Consider the following 20,218-nt stretch of genomic DNA (forward strand, 5'->3'; position numbering starts at 1 on the left):
TTGGTAGAGGGTCACACAAGAACCATCTGTGTAAAATTATTTTAAAATCGGGCTTGCAGTTTCAAACAAGAAGATTTTTAAAGTTTCCACTATATACATATAGTGAAAAGTGACAACGCCTTCTGGCGGCCATGTTTTTTGATTAATCAAAATAATTTGAACAATCTTGGTAGAGGGTCCAAGGACCATTTGTGTAAAATTGTTCTAAAATCAGGCCAGCAGTTTCACACAAGAAGAGTTTTAAAGTTTCCACTACATACATACAGGGAAAAGTGACCATGCCTTCCAGCTACCATGTTTTTTGACAAATCGGTATAATCTGAACAATCTTGGTAGAGGGTGACATAGCTCTGGCAGCCCCTATGTGCAACCAAGTGGAACAGCTTGAACAACTTTGGTAGAGGACCACACAAGAAACATCATGGCTAAGTTTCATCAAAATCCATTCACTGGTTTTGGAGAGGATGTCGTTTAAACACAGATGTTGACAACTGACCACTTGACAGACGCACACACGCACGACGGACACAGCGTGGTCACTATACCTCACCATGAGCACTTTGTGCTCAGGTGAGCTAAAAATTAGAGGTACCCAGGCTTGATCTTGATTTATCTGCCCTTGAAAATCATAAAATACTAAATATCCAATTTTCAAGGGCAGATAATTCAAGATCAAGGCAAGAGAGCTGTGTATTTTAAATCTTATTTCTGTTTCAGACTTCATTTGCAGTCAGTATACAAAGTTTAAAGGAATTTGGTCCATGGGAAAGACTAGGACTCTGCGGTATCATTTTGTCATGTTCATAGTGAAGGACATTTGCAACAGTCTCTATATTGACATGGGGCAAACATTTTCTTACAGAAGGAATTTCTTCTTTAAACTTTTTTTACTGACAGAGAATCAAATTAAAAACAGAAATATGAAATAAAACAAACCATAGAAACCCAGCCTTGGTCATGAATTATCTGCCCTTGAAAGTTGGAAAATACTGAAAAAAATCTACTTTCAAGAGCAGATAATTCAAGATCAAGTCTAGGTACCTATGATTTTTGATACATATTTCTGTTTTAAACTTGTTTCCCAGTCACAAATCTGGTAACCCCTAAAAGGGACCAAGTACCACCATTTGAGTAAATATGTGACAAGACCTTACAAGTGTCCCCCTATTTTGAACAATTTGAGATGGTCTCATGTAATGATGCTACAGATCTTTTGATAAAAATCCGGCTTTGTGTTTACAATAGTTGCTTTGAAGCTTCAAACTTCGCTCAAACCTAATCTCAATGCGAATTCAAGTCGCCCAATTTTTTTTTGGATGCAAACTCGCTAATCTTTTGACAATTTGCGCCATGTCATAATGTCTGTTGAATACACATACACACACGCCGATAGCATAATTTAAGCTCCGCCTACTTCAGGGACTTGTGAGATTTTCGCAAGAAGTATGAAAGCCAATCAAATTATCAGTTGCACCAGAGGCAATTGTAATAGGCCAATCAGCGCCGCGGTTACGTCTTTGACACTTAGCATTTAATTGTCAACACGTGCAAGTCGTTTTCTGAAGAAATTGTCAATTACATATGCGATTAATTGGAATTATAGACAATTATTTGGCATCCATGGTAAAAGAACGACCTGTAAAGTATCAACTTCGTAAAACTGACTTTGATGGATGAATTGATTTGAATATGTATTTCTAGGTTTGACACAGTTTACTTTCAGTTTTATTCGAATGAGAAACTGTTCAGGCAAGTGGTGACTCAGTATTAATAATAATTCCCTTTTCATCCTGCATTCATATATTACACGATATAGCACCAAAAAATCAGCGTGTTAGATTCAGCTCCGTCTTGAACAGAAAACATTTTTTTCAGAATTTTGTATTGAAACAATAATCACTGTGTATGAAAAAATGATGTTACTAAGAAAATGAATGGTCATCGAATCAATTCACAGCGTCGAGGTAGAAATATAAAAATTGATGGAGTCTTCCAACTTCTCCCTAAAGTCTCCCCACTTCTTCCTAAATCAGTTTGAGAGAGAATTGACTTCTCCCCAAAAAAAAAAAATGGACTTAGCGAGACCCCTGGTCAGTCTACTGCCAAGCTATTTCTTGTCTACAAAGCTGTTTAGAACTTGTTTCATGACTCTGTGTCTTTGACTTTCTGCACAATTTTGTGAACACTTTCCGATTTCGAAATCAATTCTGAAAAACTCATTCATTCTTGAGAGAAAAATTAGTGGGGCTACAAAAAATTCTGTCGGACTACAAAAAATTGGAAGTCTGTAGCCCCATTGGCTACGGTGTTAAAAAGTTAATGTCACACACTGCAAAAGCCTAGGTCTTGTGGTTTCAGACAAGAAGATTTTTAAAGTTTTTTTCCTATATAAGTCTATAGAAAACTTGGGACCCCCAGGGCAGGGCCTCTTTTCACCCCAGGGGTACAATTTGAACAATTTTGGTTAAGGACCATAGGACAATGCTTGTCCTGTGGTTTCAGACAAGATTTTTAAACTCTTTTTCCTATATAAGTCTATGTAAAACTTGGGACCCCGGGGGCTGGGCCATATTTGACCCTGGGGGGATAATTTGAATAATCTTGGTAGAGGACCACTAGATAATGCTATATACCAATTATCAAAGCCCTAGGCCGTGTGGTTTTGTACAAGAAGATTTTCAAAGTTTTCCCTATGTAAGTCTATATAAACCATGTGACCCCAAGGGCTGGGCCATATTTGACCCTAGGAGGATAATTTGAACATTCTTGGTAGAGGACCACTAGATGATGCTACATACCAGATAGCAAAGCCCTAGGCCCTGTGGTTTTGGATAAGAAGATTTTTAAAGTTTTTCCTTTTGGTTAACCAGAGTTCTGCATGGAATTCAATTCTTTGAACAATTTGAAATAAGGACATGTCCAATCATCCCACCAAGTTTCAACATTCTGGGTCTATTGGTTCTCAAGTAATGGACTGGAATTGGTTTTCAATGTTCTGACCCGACACCTTGACCTTTGATTGAGTGACCCCAAAATAATTAGGGGTCATCTACTCTGCATGTCAATTCATCTTCTGAAGTTTCTAACATTCTGGGTAAAGTGGTTCTCAAGTTATTGATGGGAAAGACTTTTCCATGTTCTTTGTGACCTTTGCTCAAGTGACCCCAAAGACAATAAGGGTCATCTACTCTGTAAGTCCTATCATCATATTAAGTTTGAAGGTTCTGGGTCAAATAATTTTCAAGTTATTGAGCGGAAACCGATTTCCATGCTCTGATTCCTGTGACCTTGACCTTTGCTCAAATGACCCAAACAAGAGGGCCAGAAAAGTGGTCTCGGTTTTTCCCTACGGCCAATAATAAAGAAGTTACTAAATAAGCTATTTATAGTAACATAAAATAAAGTAACCCCTGGGGCTGGGTCAATTTGACCCTGGGGGGTCAAGATTTGAAATTTTTTTGTAGAGGTCCACTAAGCAACACTACATGTCAAATATCTAAGCTCTTCTGGTTTATTTTTTAGAAAATTTTGAAGATTTTTCTATGTACAATCAAGTAACCCCATGGGGCAGGGTCAATTTGACCCCAGGGGTCATGATTTGAATAAATTTTGTAGAAGTCTACTAGGCAATGCTACATGTCAAATATCTAAGATCTAGGCCTTTTGGTTTATTTTTAGATTTAAAGATTTTCCTATGTAAAATCAAGTGACCCCTGGGGCGGGGTCAATTTTAACCCCAGGGGACATGATTTGAACAAATTTTGTAGAGGTCCACTAGGCAATGCTACAAGTGAAATATCTAAGCTCTAGGCCTTCTGGTTTATTTTTAAAAAAAAATTTGAAGATTTTCCTATGTAAAATCAAGTGACCCCTGGGGCGGGGTCAATTTTGACCCAGGGGGTCATGATTTGAACAAATATTGTAGAGGTCCACTAGGCAATGCTACATGTGAGATATCTAAGCTCTAGGCCTTCTGGTTTACTTTTAGAAAATTTTTGAAGACTTTCCTATGTAAAATCAAGTGACCCCTAGGGCGGGGTCAATTTTGACCCCCGGGTCATGATTTGAACAACTTTAGTAGAGGTCCACTAGGCAATGCTACATGTCAAATATCTAAGCTCTAGGCCTTCTGGTTTTTGAGAAGAAGATTTTTTAATATTTTCCTATGTAAAATCAAGTGACCCCTGGGGCGGGGTCAATTTTGACCCCAGGGGTCATGATTTCAACAAATTTTGTAGAGGTCCACTAGGCAATGCTACATGTGAAATATCTAAGCTCTAGGCCTTCTGGTTTATTTTTAGAAATTTTCTGAAGATTTTCCTATGTAAAATCAAGTGACCACTGGGGCGGGGTCAATTTTGACCCCGGTGTCATGATTTGAACAATTTTAGAAGAGGTCCACTAGGCAATGCTACATGTCACATATCTAAGCTCTAGGGCTTCTGGTTTTTGAGAAGAAGATTTTTTAAGATTTTCTTATGTAAAATCAATTGACCCCTGGCTCTAGGGCTTCTGGTTTTTGAGAAGAAGATTTTTAAAGTTTTTCCTTTCGGTTGCCATGGCAACCAGAGTTCTGCATGGAATTCAATTCTTTGAACAATTTTGAAAGGGGGCCACCCAAGGGTCATTCCTGTGAAGTTTGGTGTAATTCTGTCCAGTGTTTTGCAAGAAGATTTTTTACAAATTGTTGACGGACGACGGACATCAAGCAGTCACAATAGCTCACCTTGTCACTTTGTGACAGGTGAGCTAAAAATAAATAGGGGTCATTTATTCTACATGTCCAACCATTCTATGAAGTTTCAACATGTGATCTTAGAACAAAGCGTTCTCCAGTTATTTGGCAAAAAAAGTTATACTGTTCTTGGTCAATGTGATCTTGACCTTTGACCTACTGACCTCAAAATCAATAGGGGTCATCTGCCGGTCATGACCAACCTCCCTATCAACTTCCATGATCTTAGGCCGAAGTGTTCTCGAGTTATCATCCAGAAACCGTTTAACTGTTCCAGGTCACTGTGACCTTGACCTTTGACCTACTGAACTTAAAATCAATATGGGTCATCTGCTGGTCATGATCAACATCCCTATTAAGTTTCGTGATCCTAGGCCCAAGCATTCTCAAGATATTGTCTGGAAACTGTTTAATTGTTCCGGGTCACTGTGTCCTTGCCCTTGACCTACAGACCTCAAAAATCAGTAGGAGTCACTGCTGGTCATGACCATCGTCCCCATCAACTTTCATGATCCTAGGTCCAAGCATTCTTGAGTTATCATCTGGAAACCGTTTTAACTGTTCCGGGTCACTGACCTTGACATATGACCTACCGACTTCAAAACCAATAGGGGTCATCTGCTGGTGATCCTAGGCCAAAGCATTCTTCACTTATCATCTGAAAACTGTTTAACTGTTCCGGGTCACTTAGACCTTGACCTTTGACCCATTGACCTCAAAATCAATAGGGGTCATCTGCTGATCATGACCAACCTCCTATCAACTTTTATGATCCTAAGCCGAAGCGTTTTTGAGTTATCATCCGGAAACAGTTTAACTGTTCCGGGTCACTGTGACCTTGACCTTTGAGCAACTGACCTCAAAATCAATAGGGGTCATCTGCTGGTCAACCAACCTCCCTATCAACTTTCATGATCCAAGGCCTAAGTGTTCTTGAGTTATCATAAGGAAACCAATTGGTCTACGGACCGACATACCAGCCGACTGGCATCTGCAAAACAATATACCCAATCTTTTTCGAAGGGGGACATAATAAAATCCATATAGTAATAACAGAAATATAGTTAGAAAGCATCAAAATTTAACTGAAATTCTAAGTAAACAGGGACATAAGTCACTAATTATCTGTGCCAGAATTATGGACCTTGTGTTATATGATGACGACAATGTGGAAGAACTACATTGTGTTTTAAGTCTTTTTTTTTTATTTGAGCTAGTAACCTAGTTTTGACCCAAGATGACCCATTTTCGAACTTGACCTAGATTTCATCAAGGTTATTATTCTGACCATTTTTCATGAAGATCAACTGAATTATACAGCCTCTATTGCATACACAAGCTTATTGTTGACAGACAGACAGAAAACAAATGCTGGACATACAGCGATCACAGTAACTCAGGTGAACTAAAATTTTTTTAATCCTTTCTATAATAATTAATACTAAATGATTTCAAAGGAGGTATTGTCTTATCAATACAAAGTTAATTATCTAACATTGTATGAACAATACCGTCTTTGTTCTAAAATGCGCTGTCAAAACACAACCACAAATGGCAAGTTGCATGATACAACCTGTCGCTCACCTGAGAAACACACCATAACAGTGTAAACATGTTTGACCTAGTGATTTCATAGAAACAAATATTCTGACCAGTTTTCATTAAGATTGGACCAAAAATGCAATCTTTAACTGTAAACAACTATTTTATTCCATTTGACCTAGTGACCCCAGATACCAAAATTCGAACTTGACCTTAATTTCATCAAGGCTATCATTCTGACCAAATTTCATGAAAATCAATTGAAAACTAGAAAATGCTTTTGTAAACAAGAGGGCCATGATGACCCTATATTGCTCACCTGTTATCATTGCACTTGAGGACAAGAAGGTCCTCAGAAAAAATATCTAAGTCCAAAGGACAGGAACAACAAAGGGAAGAAATTTAACCAAAAAGAAAAAAAAAATCTTACCAGGTATAGATATGTTAAAATACACCTAAAAATTGGAGGAACCATCCATGTTGTACCACAGAAAAGTGGTCTCGTGTTTTCCCTACGGCCAATAATACAAGAGGACCATGATGGTCCTGAATCGCTCACCTCTTCCCACATGACCCAGTTTTGAGTATGACGTCATTTTTTCTATTATTTGACATAGTGACCTAGCTTTTGAGCTCATCTGACCCAGTTTTGAACTTGACCTAGATATTATCAAGATAAAAATTCTGACCAATTTTCATGAAGATCCATTGAAAAATATGGTCTCTAGAGAGGTCACAAGGTTCTTCTATTATTTGACCTATTGACCTAGTTTTCGAAGGTACGTGACCCTGTTTTGAACTTTACCTAGATATCATCAAGGTGACATTCTCACTAATTTTCATGAAGATCTCATGAAAAATATGGCCTCTATAGAGGTACAAGGTTTTTCTATTTTATACCTACTGGCCTAGTTTTTGACCGCACGTGACCCAGTTTCAAAACTGACCTAGATATCATCAAGGTGAAATTCAGACCACTTTCATACAGATCCATGAAAGTATGGCCTCTAGAGAGGTCACAAGGTTTTTTTATTATTTGACTACTGACCTAGTTTTTTAAGGCACGTGACCCAGTTTCAAATTTGACCTAGATATCATCATGGTGACATTCTGACAATTTTTATGGAGATCCATTCACAAGTATGGCCTCTAGAGAGGTCACAAGGTTTTTCTATTTTTAGACTACTGACCCTAGTTTTTGACCGCACATGACCCTGTTTCGAACTTGACCTAGATATCATCAAGATGAACATTCAGACCAATTTTCATACAGATCCCATGAAAAATATGGCCTTTAGAGAGGTCACAAGGTTTTTCTATTATTTGACCTATGACCTAGTTTTTGAAGGCACGTGACCCACTTTCGAACTTGACCTAGATATCATCAAGATGAATATTCAGACCAACTTTCATACAGATCCATAAAAAAATATGGCCTCTAGAGAGGTCACAAGGTTTTTCTATTATTTGACCTACTGACCTAGTTTTTGATGGCACGTGACCCACTTTCGAACTTAACCTAGATATCATCAAGGTGAACATTCTGACCAATTTTCATGAAGGTCTTATGAAATATTATGGCCTCTAGAGAGGTCACAAGGTTTTTTATTTTTAGACCTACTGACCTAGTTTTTGACCGCACGTGACCCAGTTTCGAACTTGACCTAGATATCATCAAGACGAACATTCAGACCAACTTTCATACAGATCCATGAAAAATATGGCCTTTTGAGAGGTCACAAGGTTTTTCTATTTTTGAACTACTGACCTAGTTTTTGACGGCACGTGACCCAGTTTCGAACTTGACCTAGATATCATCAAGGTGAACAATCTGACCAATTTTCATGAAGATCTTGTGAAATATATGGCCTCTAAAGAGGTCACAAGGTTTTTCTATTTTTAGACCTACTGACCTAGTTTTTGATGGCACGTGACCCAGTTTCGAACTTGACCTAGATACCATCAAGATGAACATTCTGACCAACTTTCATAAAGATCCCATGAAAAATGTGACCTCTAGAGTGGTCACAAGCAAAAGTTTACGGACGCACGCACGGACGCACTGACGCACGGACGGACGACGGACGACGGACACCGCGCGATCACAAAAGCTCACCTTGTCACTTTGTGACAGGTGAGCTAAAAAGCGCATGTCTCCCCCAATGCAAAGTCCTATAGGCAAGAAGTCAATTGGGGTCAGGAGCGGAAGTCAGAGACACTGATGGTTGGCTGCAATAGGGATCATCTACTTGGCATGTCCCGTCATCCTGTAAATTTCAACACTCGTGGCTAGTGGTTCTCAAGTCACTGTTCAGGCTCCTGTGACCTGACCTTTGATCAAGTGACCTCAAAAAACAATAGGGGTCATGTACTCTGCATGTCAATTATCCTATTAAGTTTCAACATTGTAGGTCAAGTGGTTCTCAAGTTATTTCCACAAAATGATTTTACATGAACAGGCCACTGTGACTTGACCTTTAATAGACTGACCCCAAATCAATAGGGGTCATCTACTCTGCATGTTCAATCATCCTATGAAGTTTCAACATTCTGGGTCAAGTGGTTCTCAAGTTATTGATCGGAACTGGTTATCAATGTTCAGGCCTGTGACCTTGACCTTTAACGGAGTGACCCAAAAACAATAAGGGTCATTTACTCTGCCCTGAACAATCATTCTATGAAGTTTCAATATTCTGGGTCGAGATGTTCTCAAGTTATTGATTGGAAATGGTTTTCCATGTTCAGGCCCCTGTGGCCTAGACTTTTAACAGAGTGACCCTAAATCGTTAGGGTTCATCTACTCTGCATGACCAATCATCCTACGAAGTTTTATCATTCTGGGTCAAGTGGTTCTCAAGTTACTGACCGGAAATGGTTTTCAATGTGCGGGCCCTGTGACCTTGACCTTTTACAGAGTGACCCCAAAATCGTTAGGGGTCATCTACTCTTTATGACAACCATCTATTAAGTTTCAACATTCTGGGTCAAGTGGTTCTCAAGTTACTGACCGGAAATGGTTTTCAATGTTCAGGCCCCTGTGACCTTGACCTTTAATGGAGTGACCCAAAATCAATAGAGGTCATTACTTTGCATGTACAATCATCTATGAAGTTTCAACATTCTGGGTCAAGTGGTTCTCTAGTTATTGATCAGAAATGGTTTTCAATGTTCAGGCCCTGGGGACCTTGACCTTTGACAGAGTAATCCATAATCAATAAGAGTCATCTACTCTTTATGACCAATCATCCTATCAAGTTTCAACATTCTGGGTCAGGTGGTTCTCTAGTTATTGATTGGAAATGGTTTTCAATGGTCAGGCCCCTGTGACCTTGACCTTTGACGGAGTGCCCCAAAATCAATAGGGGTCATCTACTCTTCATGACCAATCATCCTATGAAGTTTCAAACATTCTGGGTCAAGTGTTCTCGAGTTATGATCGGAAATGGTTTTCTATGTTCAGGCCCCTGTGACTTGAACTTTGACGAAGTGACCCCAAAATCAATAGGGGTCATCTACTCTTCATGACCAATCATCCTATGAAGTTTCAACATTCTGGGTCAAGTGGTTCTCTAGTTATTGATCGGAAATGGTTTTCAATGTTCAGGCCCCTGTGACCTTGACCTTTGATGGAGTGACCCCAAAAACAATAGGGGTCGTCTACTCAGCAGCCCTTAAACTCTATGAAGTTTAAAGGTTTAGGTAAAAAGGTTCTCCAGTTTTTGCTCGGAAATGGTGTGAGTGGACAGACGGACGGAGGACAGGGGGAAAAAAATTTTGTCTCCCGGGGGAGAATAAAACAGCCTCTATCGAAACCAAGGTTTTTTTTTTGATTTGAATGGACCTAGTTTTGACCACAGATGACCCTTAATCAAATTACCCAGAATTCATCAAGGGAATATCCCGACTAAAAATTTTTTGAATATCCCGGGGTAAAAAGCGGCCTATTTCATCAAAGGTTTTCTTTAATTTTACCGGGGACCTAGTTTTTGACCCAGTATCAAACAACCTGTTTTCAAGAAAATTTAGATCAAAATTTTAAAAGATTGGTATAAAATGCTGCCCCTATTGCATACACAAGTTTTTCTTTGATTCGGACCAGGTGACCTAGTTTTTTAACCCAGATGACCCATATTCAAAACTTGACTAGATTTTATTCAGGCAATCATTCTGTCAAAATTCATGAAGATGAATTGAAAAATACAGCCTCTATCGCATACACAAGGTTTTTCTTTGATATGACCTAGTGACCTAGTTTTTGACCCTGAGATGGACAGATTTTTGAACAGGCTAGATTTCATCAAGGTTTATCATTCTGACAAAATTCAGGAAGATCAGTTGAAATACAGCCTCTATCGCATACACAAGGTATTTCTTTTATTGGTCCTAGTGACATAGTCTTTGATCCAGATGACCATTTTCGAACTAGGGCCTAGGATTTCATCAAGGTATCTTTCTGACAAAATTTCATCAAGATCAGTGGAAAAAATACAGCCATCTATCGCATACACAAGGTTTTTCTTGGAGTTGACCCTAGTGACTAGTTTTTCATTCCAGATGGCCCATATTTGAAACCTGACCTTGATTATATAAGGCAATCATTCTGACCAAATTTCATGAAGATGAAATGAAAAATACAGCACTTCTATCGCATACATAAGTTTTCTTTGATTTGACATAGTGACCCGAGTTTTTGACCCCAGATGACCTATTTTCGAACTTGGCCTAGATTTCATCAAGGTTATCATTCCGACCAAATTTCATGATGATGAGTGAAAAATACAGTTCTCTATCGCTTACACAGCAAATGTTGATAGGAGTACAGACAAGACAGACGACAGATGCCAGACATCGAGCGATCACAAAAACTTACCTGAGCATTGCTCAGGTGAGCTAAAAACTATAGGAATTCCCTTTAAGGGGGCCATTTCTCTGGAAACCCCATGACATGGGATCTGCCAGTTTTAGAAAGAAAAACGAGACATTCTACAATACAGTTGTGTGCAGTTTTATTAAAATGATTATATAAATGTGGTCTTATCGTGTTCACAAGAAATTGTGGTCGGCCGACAGACAGACAGACGACGGATGAGGGGCGATCACAAAAGCTCACCCTGTCACTACGTGACAGTTGAGCTAAAAAGAACAAGAAGATCACAGAGTGATCTTGGCGCCCCCACACCATAAAAATGTGCCATTTTTGAAAGTGTTCAAATTTCAAGACTTATTGACTAGCTACTACCCCCCCCCCCCCCCCCCCCCCCCCCCCCCCCCCCCCCCCCCCCCCCCCCCCCCCCCCCCCCCAGCTGGGCATTCGGTTGACCCAAGGTCCCGGGTTCTTGACCCGCGAAATATTGTGAAACTCGTATTTGACCAGCATAAATATGCCCCGTGCGTCGGCTTAAATCGCGGAAATTTATCTATGATGCATCTCGAGTTCTAAGAAGTTCTTCCCCTTGTCAATCAAAATCCCAGTGAATTTCATATTGTTTGCCGGCACTAGAGGATGTATTATGGCTGTTGTCGGAGCGTCGTATGTTATTAGCTACTGTCAGATGTCAATAGCTCCACGCCACCGACCTGACAGTAATCTTCTCGCGTTTGTATTTAGTACATATAAGCCCGTCATTACAAAGGTTTTACTGATCAATGTGTAAATGTAAATTCGATAAAAATGCAGCCTTAGATTTACGTGTTTGTATACTTGTTATTTTTTTTGTGTGCTTGACACCAATTTACATGAGCGGTCGGGCCGTCACGGTCTTTAGCAAATTTATTATCATTGCAGTGGCTTGTTTTGGCCAATACCAAAACTAGAACTGTCACTGGAGAAGTGACCTCATACCCCCACCATACGTTCTTGGCACAGAAGAATGTGCAACCATAAGTAATCGTAAAAATACTTAGAATAATATAAAAATGTCAAAAAAGCTTAATACTTAAAAGAAGTTTACTTGTATTTGGGAGACTTCATCCTGGGCTTCCACTTATAGTATACTAGTATAATTATGGGCACACGGTTGAGGGATGAGGTAAATATTAAAAAATCTCTATATTAGAGATAGATACCACTAAAAGTGGAATACAAAATGTGTCTTACCAACCATGTTACCACAGAAAAAATGTATTACTTTTGTTACATAGGACTGATAATAATAAAGTTGAATACTACCAAAATATTGACAATCTAGAATAGGATTTCTAAAATTGATATTTCCTGGAATTCAAGGGGAAGAATCGTAAAAAGTTAAAAAAAAAGGTTACGTCCTTTGGCCTCTAAGCCAACTCAGTATGAGGATATAGTGTAATACTTCAAAATTAACCTTAAAATTCTAGTATAAGGGGACATAATTCTAAGAAAAATCATTGGTGTCAGAGTTATGCACCTTGTGTCATTGATATGGGTGATGAGGTGGGAAACATCTTTTTTAGTTTGAATCAAATCATTTTGTAATTACTGAGGATTATAGTGAAAATACATCAAAATCAACTTTAAATTTAAAGTAAAAAGGGGACATAATTCATAAACAAGAGCTGTCGGAGGACAGCAACGCTCGGACTATTCAACAGCCTTGTCAATTGATGAATACAAAAGTTGACAAAGGGGCATAACTTTGTAAAATTTGCAAAGTAGAGGTAGTGAACCTCTGTACTGCATGTCTTTCATGACAGTGAACAAGTGTGTGAAGTTTCATCCTTTCCAATTTGTGGGTTACTGAGATACCAAGCTTTCATACAAAAACTTAACAAAAAACTGCTAAGTCAAGGGCATATTTTGTTAAAATGCCTAAGTTGAGTTATCGGGACCTTCACTGTGCATGTTAGATCTTGACAGTGATCAAGTGTTGTAGTTTCAATCCATTCTATAGTGGATACTGAGATATCAGATTTAAATACAAAAATTTATCCATAAACTGCTAAGTCGAGAAAAAAGGCATCATTTGAAAAAAATGCGAGTAGGTTATGGGACTCTGCTTAGTGCATGTCAGATCATGATAGTGAACAAGTATGGTGAAGTTTCTATCCATTCCCATTAGTAAGTACTGAGATTACCAGCTTACATACAAAACCTTAACCAAAAATTTCTAAGTCGAAAAAGGGGCATAATTTGTAAAAAAGCAAAATAGAGTTATGGAACCTGTGCAATGTAGATCAGTTCATCACAGTGAATAAGTGTGTGAAGTTTCAATCCATTCCCACAAGTGGTTACTGAGTTACCAGCTTACATACAAAACCTTAACCAAAAATTTCTAAGTCGAAAAAGGGGCATAATTTTGTAAAAAAGCAAAATAGAGTTATGGAACCTGTGCAATGTAAGTCAGTTTGTCACAGTGAATAAGGTGTGAAGTTTCAACCATTCCCACAAGTGGTTACTGAGATACCAGCTTACATACAAAACCTTAACCAAAATCGGAGACGCGGACGCAGACGCCGACGCGACGCATGGGCGAGTGCAATAGCTCACTATTCTATGAATAGTCGAGCTAAAATTGATGTCAGAGTTAAGCACCTTATGTCACATGATGTGGGTGATAAGGTGGAACAACTATTTTCAGTTTGAATCAAATCCATTTAGTAATAACTGAGATATAGCGAAAATACAACAAAATTAACTTTAAATTCTAAGTAAAAGGGGACATAATTCATGAAAACTTGGTGTCAGAGTTATGCACCTTGTGTCACATGATGTGGGTGATAAGGTGGAACATCTATTTTAAGTCTGAATCAAATCCATTTAGCAATAACTGAGATAATAGATTTCGGGACGGGACGTGACGCGACGCGACAAAACTGACTCCTATATACCCCCCTCCAAACATGTTTGGTGGGGGTATAATTAAATGCTTTAAATAAGCAGTAATTATACATGGTATGGTGAAAAAATGAAATTTCAAACAGGTATTTTAGCAAGACTTTTAAGTGTTTACTTTCGTTTTCCGTGTTTGTCACCTGTTTTCGCGACCGCCATTTTCAGACATTTTTATCATTTTTTAAGATTTTTCTAGTACAATCTAAATAAAAAGACAATAAAAAGTCTGCATTTAAGAAAAATAATCACTCTTGCCAAAGTAGTTATAATTTAGAAGATTTCGCCGAGAATAAAAAGCAAAGCACCAAACCCTACCCATTTTTAGGCAATGTGCAAAATAAGACAACTAAAATATGAATTGCTGAAGAAAATCTATAATGACTAATGTACTTGTTTTAGATAAAGTCTGTGGGAGTTGCATTAATAACAGTATAGCTTGACCATGTTGACCCCTGAAAAGCTGATCTTGAGTCTTGACTCGTGAAAATCTGACTTTGACTCTTGAAAATCTGATTTTGATCCTTGAAAATTTCGGCTGAAGAGGCAATGACTCTTGAGTTTGAGAACGTACCGAAAGCCCTGCTCAAGGTCAAATTTCATTTCCGTACACAACACTGTGCATGTGGTCCAAATTCAAAAGCTGTAGCTTGAGAAATGTGAAAGTAGGTCACTAGGTCAATTTCAAGGACAAAGTTCTTTGTACACAAAACTATGCATGTGCATCAAGTTTGAAGGCTGTAGTTTGAGAAATTTGAAAGTAGGTCACTAGGTCAATCTAAAGGTCAAAGTTTATTTCAGTACACAAAACTATGCAAGTGGTCCAAATTAGGCTGTAGCTTGAGAAATGTGAAAGTAGATCACTAGGTCAAAATCAAGGTCAAATTACATTTCAGAACATTAATCTATGCATGTGGTCCAAATTTGAAGCCTGTACCTTCAAAAATGTGAAAGTAGGTCACTAGGTCAATGTCAAAGTCAAAGTTTGTTTCGGTATACAATCCTTTGCATGTGGTCTAAATTTGAAGCCTGTAGCTACAGAAATGTGAAAGTAGGTCACTAGGTCAATCTTAAGGTCAAAGTTCATTTCGGTACACTGAACTACGCAAGTGGTCTAAATTTGAAGGCTGCAGCTTGAGAAATGTGAAAGTAGGTCACTAGGTCAAAATCAAGGTCAAACTTTATTTCGGAATACAAAACTATGCATGTGGTCCAAATTTGAAGAAGCCTGTAGCTTGAGAAATGCGAAAGTAGGTCACTAGGTCAAAATCAAGATCAAATTTTATTTCAAAATACAGAACTATGCATGTGGTCCAAATTTGAAGCCTGTACCTTCAAAAATGTGAAAGTAGGTCACTAGGTCAATGTAACGGTCAAAGTTTGTTTCGGTACATTAAATCATGCATGTGGTCCAAATTTGAAGGCTGTAGCTTGAGAAATGTGAAAGTAGGTCACTGGGTCAAAATCAAGGTCAAATTTCATTTCGGAACACGAAACTATGCATGTGGTCCAAATTTGAAGGCTGTGCTTGAGAAATGTGAAAGTAGGTCACTAGGTCAAAATCAAGGTCAAATTTTCATTTCGGAACACGAAACATGCATGTGGTCCAAATTTGAAGCCTGTACCTTCAAAAATGTGAAAGTAGTCACTAGGTCAATGTCAAGGTCAAAGTTTTTTTCAGTGCACAAACTATGCATGTGGTCCAAATTTGAAGGTTGTAGCTACAGAAATGTGAAAGTAGGTCACTAGGTCAAAATCAAGGTCAACTCATGTCAAGGTTCATCTTGCCGCTCAAAACCATACATGTGGTCCAAATTTGAATGTTGTAGGTTATTGACAAGAAGTTTTTAAAAGCTTTTCCCTATATAAGTCTGTATGAACCATGTGACCCCCAGGGCGGGGCCATATTTGACCCTTGGGGGATAATTTGAACAAACTTGGTAGGGAACCACTAGATGATGCTACATTACAAATATCAAAGCCCTAGGCTTTGTGGTTTGGACAAGAAGATTTTCAAAGTTTTTCCCTATATAAGTCTATGTAAACCATGTGACCCCCCCAGGGCGGGGCCATATTTGACCCTAGGGGGATAATTTGAACAATCTTATTAGAAGACCAAAAGATCATGTCACATATAAAATATCAAAGCCCTAGGCCCTGTGGTTTTGGACAAGTGGTTTTTCAAAGTTTTTCCCTATATAAGTCTATATAAACCATGTGACCCCCGGGGCGGGGCCATATTAGACCCCAGGGAAATAATTTGAATCATCTTGGTAGAGGACCACTAGATGATGCTTCATACCAAATATTAAAGCCTTAGGTTCTCTGGTTTTGGACAAGAAGATTTTCAAAGTTTTTCCCTATATAAATCTATGTAAATTATAGAAATAAACAAAGGGCCATAACTTACTAAACAAGAGGACCATGATGGTCCTGAATCACTCACCTCTTCCCACATGACCCAGTTTTGAGTATGATGTCGTTTTTTCTATTATTTGACATAGTGACCTAGTTTTTGAGCTCATGTGACCCAGTTATGAACTTGACCTAGATATTATCAAGATAAAAATTCTGACCAATTTTCATGAAGATCCGTTGAAAAATATGGTCTCTAGAGAGGTCACAAGATTTTTCTACTATCTGACCTATTGACCTAGTTTTCAAAGGTACCCTGTTTTGAACTTTACCTAGATATCATCATGGTGAATATTCTCACTAATTTTCATGAAGATCTCATGAAAAATATGGCCTCTAGAGAGGTCAAAAGATTTTTCTAAGTTTAGACCTACTGACCTAATTTTTGATCGCAGTTGACCCAGTTTCAAACTTGACCTAGATATTATCAAGATAAACATTCAGACCAACTTTCATACAGATCCCATGAAAAGTATGGCCTCTAGAGAGGTCACAAGGTTTTTTTATTATTTGACCTACTGACCTAGTTTTTGAGCGCACATGACCCACTTTCAAACTTGACCTAGATATAATCAAGATGAACATTCAGACCAATTTTCATAGAGATCCCATGTTAAAATATGGCCTCTAGAGAGGTCACAAGGTTTTTCTATTATTTGACCTACTGACCTAGTTTTTGAAGGCACGTGACCCACTTTCGAACTAGACCTAGATATCATCAAGATGAACATTCTGACCAATTTTCATGAAGATCTCATGAAATATATGGCCTCTAGAGAGGTCACAAGGTTTTTCTATTTTTAGACCTACTGACCTAGTTTTTGACCGCACGTGACCCAGTTTCGAACTTGACCTAGACATCATCAAGATGAACATTCAGACCAACTTTCATACAGATCCCATGAAAAATATGGCCTTTAGAGAGGTCACAAGGTTTTTCTATTATTTGACCTACTGACCTAGTTTTTGAAGGCACGTGACCCAGTTTCGAACTTGACCTAGATATCATCAAGGTGAACGTTCTGACCAATTTTCATGAAGATCTTGTGAAATATATGGCCTCTAAAGAGGTCACAAGGTTTTTCTATTTTTAGACCTACTGACCTAGTTTTTGACGGCACGTGACCCAGTTTCGAACTTGACCTAGATATCATCAAGGTGAACATTCTGACCAATTTTCATGAAGATCTTATGACATATATGGCCTGTAGAGAGGTCACAAGGTTTTTCTATTTTTAGACCTACTGACCTAGTTTTTGATGGCACGTGACCCAGTTTCGAACTTGACCTAGATATCATCAAGATGAACATTCTGACCAATTTTCATAAAGATCCCACAAAAAATGTGACCTCTAGAGTGGTCACAAGCAAAAGTTTACGGACGCACGGACTGACGGACGACGGACGCTGCGTGATCACAAAAGCTCACCTTGTCACTTTGTGACAGGTGAGCTAAAAATTGTTGAACCACTCTGATTTTCAGGGGGACACAACTACGGTACCAATACATCATTCTGACAAAGTTTTATCAAAATCCCACTGGTAGTTTCTGAGGAGAGGCGATAATGAGAAATTGTAAACGGACGGACGGACCACGGACGCAGAGTGATTTGAATAGCCCACCATCTGATGATGGTGGGCTAAAAAGTGCATAAAAACTTTAACCAAGGTGGGGACAAAAAAATTACTGACGCCATGATGAGTAAGATAGCTCTCCATAAACTTTGTATAGTCAAGCTTAAAAGTACAGTTACCTATTGTTCCTATAGCCGCCTCAGTATGCAAATGTAAGCTAGGAACGACCAACGTATGGACCGCAATCCAGTATAGCCCACAGATACTAGTATCTGGGGGTATACCGAGTTCCTTAAAACTAAGATTGTATTACGACCTAAATTATAAAGTCAGTTTTACTATATTTCCATATATTTAACTTTACAATCCCAGTATTCATCTGATGATTTAAACTAATTACCTGATAGGTGACATCTTGAAAAAGTACAGGAAATGTAAATGATGCATCCTCTAATTCAGTTAGACTACAATGTACTAGAGTCTCATCCTGAAATTGAAGTTGTTCATTATGAGAAATCCCATATACAATTTTCAAACAATTTCAATTTGGTTCGCATCTGCATGGTCAATGAATGCAAACAATTTAAACATCCACTTTATTGAATTTCTAAACCAAGCTGACAACATCTGACTACGGGCAAAGTAAGTAAAGCTGCCACTGAATAAAACAAGTGAATGAAGTATTGCCATATAATACAAATCCCCTACTAGAAGGTGAAGAACTTATATGTTAATTTTGTAAATAAAATAATGTGCTATATATACAACCTCATACAATGCACAATGTTTGAATTAAAATTTGCATATATAACAAGAGGCACAAATGGGCCCAAGTCTCTCACCTGAAGAGGACCTTGACCATCTGACCTTGCTTCTCACCAGGTAAAGAAGGCGTACTGAACGGGATTTTCAAACAAGAGGACCATGATGGTCCTGAATCGCTCACCTATCCCCACATGACCCAGTGTGCAACTGAGTATGACGTCGTTATTTCTATTATTTGACATAGTGACCTAGTTTTTGAGCACATGTGACCTAGATATCATCAAGATAAAAAATTCTGACCAATTTTCATGAAGATCCATTGAAAAATATGGCCTCTAGAGAGGTCACAAGGTTTTTCTATTATTTGACCTAATGACCTAGTTTTTGAAGGCACGTGTCCCACTTTTAAACTTGACCTAGATATCATCAAAGTGAACATTCTCACCAATTTTCATGAAGATCTCGTGAAAAATATGGCCTCTAGAGAGGTCACAAGGTTTTTCTATTTTTCGACCTACTGACCTAGTTTTTGACCGCACATGACCCAGTTATGAACCTGACCTAGATATCATCAAGCTGAACATTCTCACCAATTTTCATGAAGATCCATTGAGAAATATGGCCTCTAGAGAGGTCACAAGGTTTTTTCTATTTTTAGACCTACTGACCTAGTTTTTGACCCCACAGGACCCAGTTTCGAATTTGACTTAGATATCATCAAGATGAACATTCTGACCAATATTCATGAAGATCTCATGAAAAATATGGCCTCTAGAGAGTCACAAGGTTTTTCTATTTTTAGATCTACTGACCTAGTTTTTAACCCCACATGACCCAGTTTCGAACTTGACCTAGATATCTTCAAGGTAAACATTCTGAACAATTTTCATGAAGATCCATTGAAAAATATCGCCTCTAGAGAGGTCACAAGGTTTTCCTTTTTTTAGACCTACTGACCTAGTTTTTGACTGAAACGTGCCCTTTCGAACTTGACCTAGAAAACACCCAAGGGTAAACCCTTCTGCCCAAAATTTTCATAAAGATCCATTGAAAAATATGGCCTCTAAGGGGTCAAAAGGGGTTTTCTATTTTTGGGTCTACGGGCCCTAGATTTTGACCCCACATGACCCGTTTCAAATTTTGACCTAGATATCATCAAGGTGAACATTTCCGACCAAAAAACATGAAGAGCCCCATAAAAAATATGCCCTAGAGGGGCAAAAGGGTTTTTTCTATTTTTAGACCTACTGACCTATTTTTTTTAACCCCCCACGTGTTTTCCAAATTTTTCGAACTTGACCTAAAAAATAAACAAGATAAAACATTCTGACCAATTTTCTTTGAAGACCCCATTGAAAAAAAAGGGCCTTTCTGGGAGGGGT

At 38.4% G+C, this 20,218-nt stretch overlaps 1 protein-coding gene across 1 annotated transcript in view; it reads right to left on the bottom strand.

Annotated features, from left to right (window-relative positions):
- LOC123541778 (CTD small phosphatase-like protein 2) overlaps positions 1 to 20,218 on the bottom strand; it is a 127,929-nt gene that overhangs the window by 43,091 nt on the left and 64,620 nt on the right. The window contains exon 7 of the mRNA XM_053531233.1: positions 18,472 to 18,558. Coding sequence (XP_053387208.1) covers positions 18,472 to 18,558 — 87 coding nt within the window. The remainder of the gene's footprint in view (positions 1 to 18,471; positions 18,559 to 20,218) is intronic.

The sequence above is a fragment of the Mercenaria mercenaria genome, chromosome 19 (assembly GCF_021730395.1).
Source record: "Mercenaria mercenaria strain notata chromosome 19, MADL_Memer_1, whole genome shotgun sequence".
Classification (NCBI taxonomy): Eukaryota; Metazoa; Mollusca; class Bivalvia; order Venerida; family Veneridae; genus Mercenaria; species Mercenaria mercenaria.